Raw genomic sequence first — 14,258 nt, 5'->3', positions numbered from 1 at the left:
ACCACTGCAAGGTGACAAATAGTACCATGTTCATTAAACTACATTTTGTGATCAGTATGATCAGAGGAAGAAGGCACAATGTAGAATGTTTCATCTTTCACCACTCAGAAATAAGATGCTGTGATGAAAAGGAAAAATAACGCATCTGACCACTTGCCCTCTCTGCAAAGCAAAGCAGGTCTCAAGAAGACCCCCTTCTGTGACATTATCTTTTTTCAAAAAGAGTTAGAAGAATCTTTACATCACTGCAGATCTAAACCATTCCCAGAGTACAGCATGGTCTTATTACACTACTCAGTTCAAAGTTGTGGCAAATTTAGAGTCATATGTTTGATGCTGTTCCCACAGATCCTCACCATGAACTTCTCCCTAGAACTTGCAGTACCTTTTTCACATGCTGGTCCAGCGTATCCTGGGGAACAGTCACAGCGAAAGAAATCCCAACCACCAACACACTTGCCATGGGCGCCACAGGAGGCCATCTCACCACTCTGACACATTTCATCTGTAAGGACACAGCCTGGAGCGCTGTTCAAGGACTCTGCAGGGTGCTCTAAATCATAGACCTGGAAAAGGACACAGAGAAGCATGACGTAACGTGTCTACCATTAACAGCAGTAGACCCAAGACTGGTCTTAGTAGCCCTACCTTACTGTCAACAATGACATTGCGTATGCAGCCAACAAACCCTCTGAAGTGCCTTTGTGAACCATGGTAAGGCAAAGTCTTCTTAACTCCGCCCAGCTGCAGGGGCTGATGGCCATTGAAGAGCTTACCCATGCTGAAGGGAAGGGAGGGAAAGAAAGAATTAGTGGCATGGAAAATACAGCAACTTGGCTGTTTTTCCCCCCTTTTTCCTTAGCTCTTTTGAGTAATTATGTTCCTAGTTCTTGTTGGTTTGTTTTTTGGGTTTTTTTACCTTTGAGATCCCACAGTCTCTCCAGAGGCTTCGCAGGAGGACAGATCCATGTGGGAGATCTTCTTAATGACACCGTTATTGTCTTTAACTGAGACATTTACACAGTGGTCAAGAATCAGCTTCACTCTCTAGAGAAAGACATTATTTAAAACAATTGCATCCAGAGACGTGCATACACTTTAATTATACATTTTCTTTCACTTAGCAGAAGGGGGAATAGTAACTAGCAATTACAGTGCAGTAAACTATATTGAAATAATAAAACACATCCACATACTAATCTGGAAGGTTATTGCATATGGCATATAACTAAGGAGCCACACAAAACAAAGATCTGACTCTACCATGACCAAGCCAAGTCACTGACATGGTAGGAAGAAGATGGGATTTTCTCGGAGTTTTCTGCCAAATGAGAACCCAGAGAGACAATCTAGCAGAGCAGATGGTCTGCCAGGCTCCCCATCCCAGATCCTGATATGACTCCCAGCTTGTCTTATGCAGGAGAGGAAGGGGGAGCCTAGCAGATGCCTTCCCCAGTGTTACATCAGCAAGATGTTCCCCTTACACAAAAGCATATCTACTCTTGTGCTGCATTCCTACATTGGTGGGGCAGGGCTTCCCACTCACAGAAATTATAGATATTTCAGTCCCCCAGTCCAGGAAGCATTTAGCCCCTGGATTATCACAGTTCTATAGTCTAACAGGATCATTAAACCAAGAAAATAGCAGGGCCAGTTTCAAAATTGGATTGGACTTCTCCAGGCCTTGTTCTGCTTCACTGCTTCAAGACTAAGAGGACATCTGAGCTGACAAACTTCAGTCCCTGCTGTTGCAGGGATGATGAAAGACTGATTGATTAAAGAGCTTTACAGGCGGGAGGAAGGATTTGGAAGGAATAACAAGGTACATGAATTAGTGCTTCCACAGGATATTCCATATTTACACTTGCCTTTCCATCATTTATAATTTTAATATTGTGCCAGCGGCGATCTGCAACATTAACTTTTCGTGACAGCTGCAGGAAAAGCACACCAGAGCTGTGGCTCACAGTCAGCAACGGGACACCACCGGAGAGCTCTGCAAAGGAAAGACTCTTACTGGATATGTGCTAACCATGTTCCCACTCAAACTCAGTTGAAACAACTGATGCAGTTAGATTTTAATTGGAGGAGTTTTTTAGACAGCTTTAAAAACCCAGCTCCTAACACAATGACACAGGATACAAACTGGGCATGCTGACAAATTGTTCTGCATTTTCTTATTCTCTAGAAGTAACTTTCTGAACCTTTTCTTAAAAAAGCCCTATCAACTCTAAGTAGAATCTCACCTTCACACAAACACAAAGGACAAATACTCTTTAAGTTGCTAACCTAATGCCATGAAGTCTTCTTGTTCTCCAGGCTGCCCTCGCGCCACTGGTCCATGGTACAACAGAAGGCCATTGGCAACTTCGGTGATAAACTCTAAGGAGATGCGGCTCTCAAAGCAAGGCTTAAGAGGAGGGAACCAGGCATAACCATGGCCTCTGAAGCTGTGTTTTGTCTGCTGGCAGTCTGGTCCATGGAAATTTGCAGAACACTTGCATCTATTAAAAAAATAAATAAAAGCAAATATCCACCATCCAAGCAGAAGCCGCAAAGAGCTCTTCCCACAGCAGGACCCTCCAACTTTAAACACAGGAGCTCATGTTGCCTAGGCCATAGTGTGGGTTAAGCACAAGCAAAACTGTCATAAAATGTTCCCTATTGACGTTTGTATAAACACAATTTAGCTTTTGTTCTAAATGATAGTATGCCTATACAAGGCTAATTCTGTGAACGAATGACAGAGATTATGTAATATACAAAGCACCCAAAAACCTCTAATCTCTTCAGCAAAGATAAGAAACCCACTTTTCACTAGGCTTAGTTATCAGCTTGTTCAAAGACTTTATAATGTTGACAGGGAAAGCAAAGGAAGGGTGTGGGAAAGTAATATTACCCAGAAAAAGTGAGAATAGGGATGACAGTCATAGATCTTGATAACTTCACTCTTATTGCAAGCTACCTACTGGTTTATTTCCTTTACACTATCAAAAATAGATCATTGGGGTTCTTTCCTTAATACCCTGGGGATTCTGTAGAAAAGGGTAATCACAGCATGACAATAACAAAAACTGCAAGAGGGAAACTAAAGGAGCAACAAAAATGGGCAGGAGGACAAGGAGGAAAAACAGTTGGGCCCCTTTTTCTTAGTTTCTACTTCTCATAGATTAATAGTACCTAACGAGAGCAGAGTGACAGGGGTAGGATGCAGAAAAAGATCACTCAGAAAAACCCCACTGAAAATGGAGCAGAAGTAAAGAAGCCTCAGAGTTAAGCAAATGATAGGTGGTAGAACCTACCAAGATTTTTTGGGCAGCAAAATTTCCCTGGCTGATTACATCCGAGCAGCAATGTCAGACGCAGATCTTGACTGTGACCAGGGCTTCTGCAACATCATTCTGAATCCTATCAACCCTATCAAGGGTTCTTAGCAGAGGCTGGCTCATTATTTCTGCTTTCCTATGTTGGGATGACCATTTTTTAAAGCAAACATGCCTTCTGTAAGGGGACCAGGCTCATTCTGAGCTACTATAGTCCCATCATTTTTTTTCACCTTCATGCTATTTTGTCTATGACATGTAATTTTTGGAGAAAAAATGAGACAAGGAATGTGGGGAAGAGGTTATTAAGTGACATAAGTGACATGATTTAAGTGTTTAACAACATTAAGGTAGGTTGTACAGAACAAAAGCATCTTGCAGGATGACATTAAAGGAACCAGTGCAGCCTGCAATCTTCCCAAGGTTTTCCTGGAGACTATGATGAACCTAGGTATCTACATGAAAACAGAGGTCTGTTTGCAAGACCTGTGCGTGAAGTATAACAAAACTCAGATCTGCCACAGTGAGAAGACCCGCAGTGATATCCCCCTAAGCTTCCAGTCGTCTCCTTACAGACTGAGCTAGAAGCATTTTGCTTGCACACTAGACAAAGCTTTACCAACCTGTAGCCCAGATCAGTATCCACACATGTGCCACCATTGAGACAAGGGTTTGTCTGGTATGAGGAGCAGGAGAGATGAGGACTCTCCCGAGCTGCACAACCACACAGGGCATGACTCCGGACTGTCACAGACACCAGTGAAATGCTTCCAGCTGTGGTTATTGTTGGCACATGACTCTGTTCATGCTTGCTGATGCATCCGCTGCTATGAGTGCAGTTTGCAGTCACACATTCATCAATGCCAATCTGGGTGATATTTATATCCAAGATGTTTTCCAGCTGTGGAGAACAATTAGCTGCATTCATCTGACTTTTCCACAGAGAGGAAGCTCACAATGATGGCCATGAAAAGCCCAAGTCTTATTTATTCTCAAAACTGGTTGCTGTGCCACTTCCTTCCAACATCTACCTCACTCTATCCGGCCAAAGGCAGCTCAGCCTCGCATCTGTTACGGCCAAAGCCTTGGTATAAGTCAATTATAGTGCGAGTAAGCTATTGTCATATTCATCATAAGCTGAGTGGATACATTTTAATCTCAGATGGTTGTGATGGATCATTTACATAGCATCTGATCCGTATTTTTAATTTGGACAATTCTGTCTTAAAAATATCGGGAAGGGTGGACGGGCATTGGGCAATGAAGACATAACTTTTCTGGCAAGAGTGAGTTGGTACTACAGCACTGATTCTAAACATAACTCTTATTTCAGCCTCTGTCTACCAACAGACACATTTCCAACAGAGCGAGTCATTTAACTTTGATCAAAACTTTTTTTTTTTTTGCAAGAGGGGCAGGAACTTTACTAAATTGTGAATGCACATTTCCAACCTGTTTTGCACTGGAGAATGGTTATTTTACTGCTTCACCCTCTTAACTCAGAAAAAAGTTGGAACCTTTGACTGGTGTCTGAGTTTCAGCTACAGAAAATTTCTGTGTAGAAGACTATAAATGGAAACATTAATATACCATGTGAAAAGGCAACAGCCAAACACATCCTTTATACAGAGTTTAACAGTCTTTTCAACAGAAAAAACATGTTCATTTTCCTAAAAGCTGATTGTGTTTGGGTGACTTAGTATGTATTTATAGGCTGGCTTTTAAAACATTCATATTTGAAACTTTTAATGTAAGTGCCAAAGGACCGTTTGACTTTACTGATTAAAATTATCCATTTTTCTCACACATTGCTCCCTCATTCATTCTAAATACACATGTTCACTAGGCAATGGATATTCTCTGAAGAGACACAATGAGAAGATGCTGTGGTTTCATACATAGTATGGATACTTACCCATGATCTGGAGGCTGCTATATTGCCATTAAGTTTTTCTGCTTTATAATAGGGTGGACCATAAACTGCAATCCAAACATCAACCCCTTGGGTTTGACTTGCACTATTTAATACACTGAAAATGTGAACGTTTTCAAGTTGAACCGATATAATTTCTGAAAGCAGCTTCTTCATCTGGTAGTATTTACTCTGCTTTTCAGGGGATTGGGATATGAACTCCTCTGGAGTGATATCTGTAATAAAAGTTAAAAACCTGACAAACACATATCTTGCAACTGTTGTAGCAATAAGAAGGGAGCACCACAGAATAATATTAAGGTTGCAAATTCAGGAGTATTTTCATTTTTAGGCCCTGAAATGTTCCGTGCTGGCTTCTGCTCAGGGTTTGTGTTCTCAAGCTTTTTGACTCTTACTAATTTCTTTTTGTCATTCTTTTAAATAAGAAAAATGTTTAAGAAGATTTTACTTTTCCACAAAGATTGAAAAAATTTGGGCAATTTTGGACAGACACTTGTTTAAATAAAGTTTTTTCTGCGATATAAATTGATGTTTTGTTAGACAGTTGGTGTAGAAATCTCGCATCTTTGTCTTCTGCATCAGACAAGCATTTCTTGCTGTCTTTTTTCTCCATACATGTACATTCACATATAGTGACAGAGGACCATGCAAACAAAGATGCATTTTCAAACCCTTTCCTAGAAAATTATTAACTCTCATCTCATGTTTAAGAGCATTAGAATTCTAAACACAGCAGTTACAGTGAAGAGGTACGTTTCAGTATTACGATCCTAACATTCTTCATCACATTGCTTACCTTTTATTCTTATAGAACCAGCATTATGGAGGGCATCACCTTTGATTTCCTTCACTACAACTTTTACGGTTGAGACAACATCTGGCCAGACTCCATCAATGACTCTGACTCTTATGTTGTATGTTCCTGGTGGGGTACCTTCTTTAATAGTCAGCAAACCTGAGTTATCATTAAGGATAAAGTACCTGTAATAAGAGTTAAGCGAAGGAACAAGCTATGAGAAATTCAAAAGCTGAGTAGCAACTACCATCCCTGCTGTTTTTACTGATCCACTTTATTTTGGGCAAGCTGTCAAAGAAAGCAGATGTCTTTCCTCATGAAAGGACAGGACAGAACAGAACTTTTCAACATCTCCTTCTGTTGGCTCCTAATGATTCTTCACCAGTACATCAGGAAGGTTCATTCCTACTCCTACGCCATAGGACCTGTGTAGGAAGACTCAGGCTACTATAATCATAATTTTGGAAACAGTGCAAACTCCTAGATACATTCTAGGATACATTCACTGAGAGTGACGCCTTGTCAAAACCTCCGAATGGCACATGTACATCTCAACCTCAGCCACAATCCAGATAATTTGGTGTGAACACGTCCAATACAAGTAAGGTCTTAAAACCAATGGTGACACGGAAACATTGACTCTCCAGGGGCATGGAATAAGGAGGATAGAAGTTAGTGGGTAGTTTTTCTGCAGTGGCTCACTGATACTGATTACAGATATGGCTGTGAACAGGAATGGCATTCTAGCCCATCAGGCAAGGGACGTGGACAGGTCTGGCATATAGCATTGTTTACTGTGGCCTCACACTCAGAGGTGCTTTCAGAGAGCAACACAAAAGTGTCTAACCAACAAAATGCTTTTGCACACTTGTTTTCAAAAAAAGGCAGTTTAAATACTTTTTATGTTTTTGCGTGTGAGTAAGATTTCCATACATTTCACTCCAACTTCCATTTTTCTCTCCAAATACCTTGACGTTTTCCCTTCATATTGGTAGATTTTGTGATCCCAGTCATCATCATCAGGTGCAAGGACCTGTCCCAGTACAGTCGTGGGGAGGATACCTAAAACAACACAGCATATAAGTGGTATGGTCAGACCTCTCATATAAACACAAACAAGTTGGCCATTCAAGTTTTACTGGTTTAAGTCCAAAACCTCTACAAAAATAGTTATGAGGGTTCCTGAGAGAAGATGTGCACCAGTTTGCAAATACCACGTGGTGTTCTGCTTATTTGGTGCTGGTACAGGCTGGGGGCTGACCTACTGGAAAGCAGCTCTGTTGAGAAGGACCTGGGAGCGCGGGCGGACAGCAAGCTGACCATGAGCCAGCACTGTGCCCTTGTGGCCAAGAAGGCCAATGGTATCCTGGGCTGCATTAAAGGGAGTGTGGCCAGCAGGTCAAGAGAGGTTACCCTCCCCCTCTACTGCACCCTAGTGAGGCCACATTTGGAGTATTGTGTTCAGTTCTGGGCTACCCAGTTTAAGAAAGACAGGGATCTGCTCGGTCAAGTCCAGCAGACAGCTACCAAGATGATCAGGGGACTGGAGCATCTCCCTTATGAGGAAAGGCTGAGAGACTTGGATTTGTTCAGCCTGGGGAAGAGAAAACTGAGGGGGGATTTCATCAATACCTATAAATACCTGAAGGGTGGGTGTCAAGAGGATGCGACCAGACTCTTTTCAGTGGTGCCCAACGACAGGACGAGGGGCAATGGGCACAAGTTGGAACACGGGAAGTTACACTTAAACATGAGAAAAAACTTCTTTGCTGTCCGGGTGCCAGAGCAGTGGAACAGGCTGCCCAGGGAGGTCGTGGAGTCTCCTTGCCTGGAGACATTCAAAACCCACCTGAACACGTTCCTGTGCCCCCTGCTCTGGGTGTCCCTGCTCAAGCAGGGGGGTTGGATGAGATGATCTCCAGAGGTCCCTTCCAACCCCTGCCATTCTGTGATTCTGTATTTGCTATATGGCTACATAGATTTAAATCCACAGGTGGCTGCAATCAAATGCAGATGAGAAGGAAAAAAGAGAAGCCACCTCTGAGGAAAGATGTAAGAGAGATTCTGAAACAACATCAGAATTACTCATTTTCACTATTTTGACTGCAGTACCGAACCAACTTACAGAGTGGTTTAGACAGGGATTGGGGTTTGGCAGGATAAACAATCAAATGCTGACTGGGTTATAAAGGGCAAAAACCAATAGTAATTTGGAGGAAATTACAGCAAAAAACAATAGTAATTTGGAGGAAATTACAGCAAGATAGAGACGATGTCCAAAATACAGCAACCAGGCTTACTTCCAGTAGCTGTGGATGCTTTGGGGTGAGATGAAAAGCAGCATGTATTCTGCTCGTTTTGCATCCCCTCAGCAAAGCTCACAAATTAATATTTGTTTTTTTAATCAAAAGCTATTTCTGAAGGAAAGATCCACAGGTATCTGAATTAATATATCTACTGAGTAAAGAATTAAAGATCTGCCCCTCTACTCCACTCTGGTGAGACCCCACCTGCAGTGCTGCATCCTGTTCTGGAGGCCTCAACACAAGGAGGACATGGAACTGTTGTAGAGGGTCCAGAGGAGGGGCACAAAAATGATCAGAGGGATGGAGCACCTCTCTTTTGAGGACAGGCTGAGAGAGTTGGGGTTGTTCAGCCTGGAGAGGAGACGGCTGCAGGGAGACATTGCAGCCTTTTGGTATGTAAAGGGAGACTATAGGAAAGATGAGGGCAATCTCTTTAGCAAGGCCTGTTGTGACAGAAGAAGGGGTAATGATTTTAAACTAAAGGAGGGTAGATTTAGACGGAATATAAGGAAAAAAAATTTTACTATGAGGGTGGTGAAACACTGGAACAGGTTGCCCAAAGAGGTGGTAGATGCCCCATCCTTAGAAACATTCAAGGTCAGGCTGGACGGGGCTCTGAGCAACCTGATCTAGTTAAAGATGTCCCTGCTTACTGCAGGGGGGTTGGACTAGATGATCTCTAAAGGTCCCTTCCAACCTAAACCATTTTATGATTCTCTGATACACAAAGAGGAAAAAAACATGGGACTTCATCTTGTGGAAGGGAACAGCACAAACCCTGACAGCTGAGGGACCGTATGCAAAAAGGAGCGAAAATTACCTCTCCTGCAAGTGTGGCAACATTCATTGAATATTTTGTAGGAGACAGTGTACAGGATGCCCTGATGTTTGACTCCTACATTACAAGAATGAAACATACAACGTGAGAGTAGCCTTCTGATTCTGTCTCTCCTTAATATTTTAAATAGCAAAAGATCTGAAGACTTGAATAGTCCCTCCCAGAAGTTAACAGTACATATGAGTTTAACCTTTAAAGAGGCAACTAAAAGGGAATTCAGGCTTAATGAAAAGATCTTGTAGTTAGGCTGCAAGCAGAGTTTCTCAGCAAACAGCAACCAGACTTGTTTCAACTTTACAATAAGCTGAATTTGAGAGTGAGCACACAATGTTTCAGTACACATAAATGGTCAAGAGCATCTACACCAGGGGACCCTGGATCACAAGAGAACTACTAGCTAATTGCCAAAGCAAGAAGGGAAAGGTGGCTTCTCTTGCACTACCTGCAGTCAACATTCACAGAATATTCCCACATTACAGCATTTCTCAGCTGAAGTCTTACATGAATATCTCAGGCAGTTTACACATGAGTTCAACTTAAGAGTGTTCACTAAAACTGAATTCAGTCTGGAGGAGGAAAATGGTTTAAGGAGGAAGAAGAAGGTTCTCAGCACTCAGACTTATCACTTCTCAGTAACATGATGAATTTTGTCGATTTTTTCCCCCTGAAATGTTAATGCTGCTGGAAAACTGCATCTGAAAACAAGATACCATTACTCAGGTTTGATTGAAACATGCATAGAATAGCAGCCAGCTATACTCTTCCTTCAAGGCTGGCTCAGTTTCTTCCACAAACCAAGTGGCCCAGAGCCCTGTGCCCTGCACACCTACTGCTCTCTGGTGCGGCTTAAGCAAACTTCAGTAGCACCTCTAGCTTATGTGGAACAGGACAGAGTCCTCCTGTGAATCTCACAGCTGCTCCTTTGACCTTACTGTCTCACTTGGAAGCAAGCATCAGGGAGTGATTTACCATCATAGCTGTAAATGAGACATTCCATGTAGCCAGGAGAATGTGGGTGGTCATTTTGGTCCCCGATATTCACGGTCAGTGTGTTGGTGGAGCTCATTGGAGGGATCCCACTGTCTGTGATCAGGATGGGCAGGTAGAACACCTTGTGCACCTCCCTGTCAAAGGTACGCAGTGCCGTGAGCAAGGCACTTCCATTGTGGAAGTCCTGCAAGTTGAAGTTAGTCAGACTATTGAAATCACTGAGAAGGTGAAAGGAGAAAGGTGCTCCATTAGAAGCAGTGTCTCGGTCCTTAGCGTACAGCAACACAGAGGTCTCATTCATTTGGACGACCTGTGGAGAGGCTGTGTTTTCCCAGACCACTGGGTTATAATGAGCCTCAAACTCTGGCCCATTGTCATTTACATCCTGCAGAGTCACTAAAACAGTGGCACTGCCAGTCAGAGGGGGCTGCCCCATATCAGTGGCAATGACAATGAGCTGGTACTGTGTCACTGTCTCGTGATCCAGCAGTCCGGCAACCATCACCCACCCATCGCCAGCCACAGAGAACTGGCCACCTGGGTCAGACTTGTTTAGTAGGTGGTAATAAAACCTTCCATTCAGGCCAGAATCCAAGTCAACAGCAGAAACCTGAACAACTTTGGTGCCAACAGGTGCATCTTCCCCCAGTGCAGCCACTTCATAGAACTGGGGATAAAAGACAGGAGCATGGTCATTGGAGTCCTCCACATAGATCACGCAGTAAGCAATGCTGAAGAAATCCATGTCCTCTGCTTTCACAGTCAAATTGAACACCCTCTCATGAGGCTTCTCAAAGTCAATCCGCTTTCGTAGCCGGATAAACCCACAGCTGTTGACTTCATCTGTCTCTATGGAGAACTTGCGGTCATTGTCCCCATCAAGGATGCTGAACGTCACCATGGCATTTTCTCCCTCATCTCTGTCCACAGCAGACACCACTGCCACCTCAGTGTTAATACTCGCATTCTCAGAGACAAATGCGGTGTAGATCCTTTGCAGGAAGACTGGAGCATGATCGTTTACATCTGTCACCAAAATAGTGGCAGTGCCTGTCCCAGTGAGCCCTCCTCCATCTCTGGCCTCAACCACTACTAGGTACTTGTCTTCCTTCTCCCGATCCAGGGACCTGAGCACTGTATAGAGGGTGCCACTAACTGAGTCAATTGAGAACAAGTTCAGATTAATTTCATTTTGGACATTCTGAATGATGCTGTATGTTAGCACAGCATTAGTACCAGCCTTTGGGTCATCGAGGTCCACTGCTGTCATTTCCGTGACGGAAGTGTCTGCCGGAGAATCCTCAGGGACGTAGCCAGTGAAACAACCATCCAACACACAGAGGAAAAGGGGTGCATTGTCATTCACATCCCTCACTTCTATGATCACATCTGCAAAGCCAGTCAGTCCTTCTCCGCTCTCATCCGTTGCAAGAACAAGGAAGCGCCAGGTTGATTGCTTCTCACGGTCTAACCTTTTATTTGCACTGATCTCACCTGTGTTCGCATTGATGCTGAACTCACTACTGGCCCCCTGTCCATGCAGGGAATAGCTAATGGCATTTTGATCAGCTCCTCGGTCAGGGTCTGTTGCAGAAACCTGGAACAAGCCACAGCAGGTAAGTGTTTATGTAAAAGAAAAGGGGAAATCACTGTTCTTTTATTGATGGCAGTTGGTATTGTGCAGGCTGAATAAATAGCATGCATTTTAACAGCAAATGTCTATTGGTTTGAGTCATTCAGGTCATGCACACTTTCAATAAACGTCATGCACAGCCTAGAGAAACAGAATGATCATGTTTAGACAGACTAATATATTGTACTTCCCTGTATATTTTGAAAAGAGGAAATAACTGCAGGAAGAACCAAGTGGAAGTAATAACAGATCTGCTGAGCAAATGTTTCTTGTGAAACTCTTTGGAGCTGGAATACAAAGGCAAACGGGCTGTTTCTCTCCAAGTGAATAGAAGGTTGCGAAAACAGGGTGGCCATACATCCAAGCTGATTATCAGCACAGGCCAGAGAGAACACCCAGCTGCTGATCTGCATCCAGAGACTGTTTGGGAGACTGCCAGCCAAGCAGTCCTCATGCCAGGGACTGCTCTAACAACAAAACAGTGAAGATGATCGAGTTCCAGAGTCAAAGAACAATCCCTGGTAATGTTTATTTGGTAGTACAAATGTAGCCAAAGAGTCTGTGACTCAAATGCATGAGGTACAGGTGCCAACCACGCTATGCTTATACAGCTACTCAAAATATGCTAACTCTGCTTTGGAAAGGAAAGCCATCACATTTTTTCAATATTCAGAATCATAGAATCACTTAAGTTGGAAAAGACCCTTAAGATCGTCAAGTCCAACTGTTACTGGTCAAGGAAGCAAGTCCATCACGCAAATTCAACCAGGCTTTCTTTATTCTCTTCTTTACAGAAAGTTGCTAGCTAAATCCTAATAGCAGGGGTCACCCACCCTAGACCCTAGAGAAATTATCTTTTTGAATTTATGTGAGTGGGTGGGATTGAGCTGAACAAAAAGTCAGGTTTTGCTCTGCTTTTTGCAAACTGCTTTACCTTTAGGACAAGTACAGGCAGATCTGTGAGCTCCTCAAAGACACTGCCCTGGTATTCGTTCTGAGTGAAGACTGGTGCTTCATCATTCTTATTAACAACATTGATGATTATAAGAGTGTGGTTTTCCCATTTTCCATCAGAAGCTACAAGCCGGAGCTCATAACGTTGTTCTTGTTCATAATCCAGAGGCTGAGCAATGAAGACAGTTCCAACCTCAGGTTCCACATCAAAAACTCCTTTCACATTTCCTGATGTGATCTGATACCTTAGTTTGGCATTTGCACCTACAAAAGAAAGCAAATGACCACTGTCTGTCCACTCTCTGAATGCTCAATTCAGCTACAGACAGTGAATATGTATTCAAGAGAAACATTATTTGCCCAGACTGTTACTCTGTGTGTGTGTGAGATAAAACAGACTCAGCCACAAACAGAATGATCCATGATTGTAATTTGAAGGGTTTGTGTATGGTAGATTGGGGGTTAGGTCTGCATTTATGTTTACAAACAAAATTCGCGGCCATAGACAAGTATCTGTTTATAGATAATGAAGGAATTTTGTGCCTCTAATTTATTGTGCATTCATTTGCCAATAATAAAGAAGTAACATACTATTAAAATACTAGAAGCTATTTTTGCTCAATATTTCCTAAGCCTCCCATTTCAAATGCCAATAATCCTTAACTTTTTTTTTAACCACTGGATGGTGCTAAAATGTAACAGAAGTCCTCTATATTGAGCAAGAACTAATCTCAGAAGAACATTCCACCTGTACAACAGCACTTGTTTGATTGCTGCTAAACATTTAGAAGCAAAACAAAAATTGCTTGGTGCTTCATGTTTACTTATTTAAAAAGGAAAAAAATACATGACATTGCATTCCAGGACAGAAAGTAATTTCCCAAATTAAATAGGTGAACCGCTAGTAGAAAGAACATTCAGCATTTTAAGTTGTGAGTGAATTGTGGATGAGAAGACTAGAGCAACATGGAAGCCAAGAAAGTGAAAAGGCTGTGCTCAACTTTAGCACTTGGAAGAGCTTGGCTGCCTTTGCATCATGAGTTTGAGCATCACTTGGCTAGTTCCTTTTTCCAAATTCTCTCAAGTGCAGCAGCCTGTTTCAAATGGCCTCTTTACTTCTCCATCATGGGCACTAAGAGGCACAGGCATTACAGCACTGCCACCGACAGGAATGGTCAACTCCCATCTGCTCCCAACAGCACATTCCTCTGGTGCTTATTTGGGCTCTGCCACCAACACAGCAGCTTGCCTTCTTTTCTAATGGGTTTGCTTTTCTCTAGCAAGTTGAGCTGGACCAACTCATGAAAGGAGCAAAAAAGCCACACTCCAGGTGATTTCATTCTGCCCCAAAGAGACTGCCAGCTAGCTTAACCTTAGCACTGCAAACCAGAGCACCTAATAAAAGAAAATGCTCCCATGTGCCCAGAACTTCCCTCCTCACTTTTACAAATGCTTGAAATGCTTAATTATCTCCTGAATGTAGAG

General features: G+C 42.7%; 1 protein-coding gene across 1 annotated transcript in view; it reads right to left on the bottom strand.

The window, feature by feature from the left end:
* Positions 1-14,258, bottom strand: part of LOC142053586 (neural-cadherin-like) — a 42,768-nt gene that overhangs the window by 9,360 nt on the left and 19,150 nt on the right. The window contains exons 16-26 of the mRNA XM_075085430.1: positions 12,754-13,037; positions 10,166-11,783; positions 7,021-7,114; positions 6,053-6,237; positions 5,239-5,471; positions 3,947-4,224; positions 2,290-2,504; positions 1,869-1,996; positions 920-1,047; positions 649-781; positions 386-566 (exon numbers count right to left, since the gene is read on the bottom strand). Coding sequence (XP_074941531.1) covers positions 386-566; positions 649-781; positions 920-1,047; positions 1,869-1,996; positions 2,290-2,504; positions 3,947-4,224; positions 5,239-5,471; positions 6,053-6,237; positions 7,021-7,114; positions 10,166-11,783; positions 12,754-13,037 — 3,477 coding nt within the window. The remainder of the gene's footprint in view (positions 1-385; positions 567-648; positions 782-919; positions 1,048-1,868; positions 1,997-2,289; positions 2,505-3,946; positions 4,225-5,238; positions 5,472-6,052; positions 6,238-7,020; positions 7,115-10,165; positions 11,784-12,753; positions 13,038-14,258) is intronic.

The sequence above is a fragment of the Phalacrocorax aristotelis genome, chromosome 2, assembly GCF_949628215.1.
Source record: "Phalacrocorax aristotelis chromosome 2, bGulAri2.1, whole genome shotgun sequence".
Lineage (NCBI taxonomy): Eukaryota > Metazoa > Chordata > Aves > Suliformes > Phalacrocoracidae > Phalacrocorax > Phalacrocorax aristotelis.
This window is presented reverse-complemented; position numbering and strand designations above follow the sequence as displayed.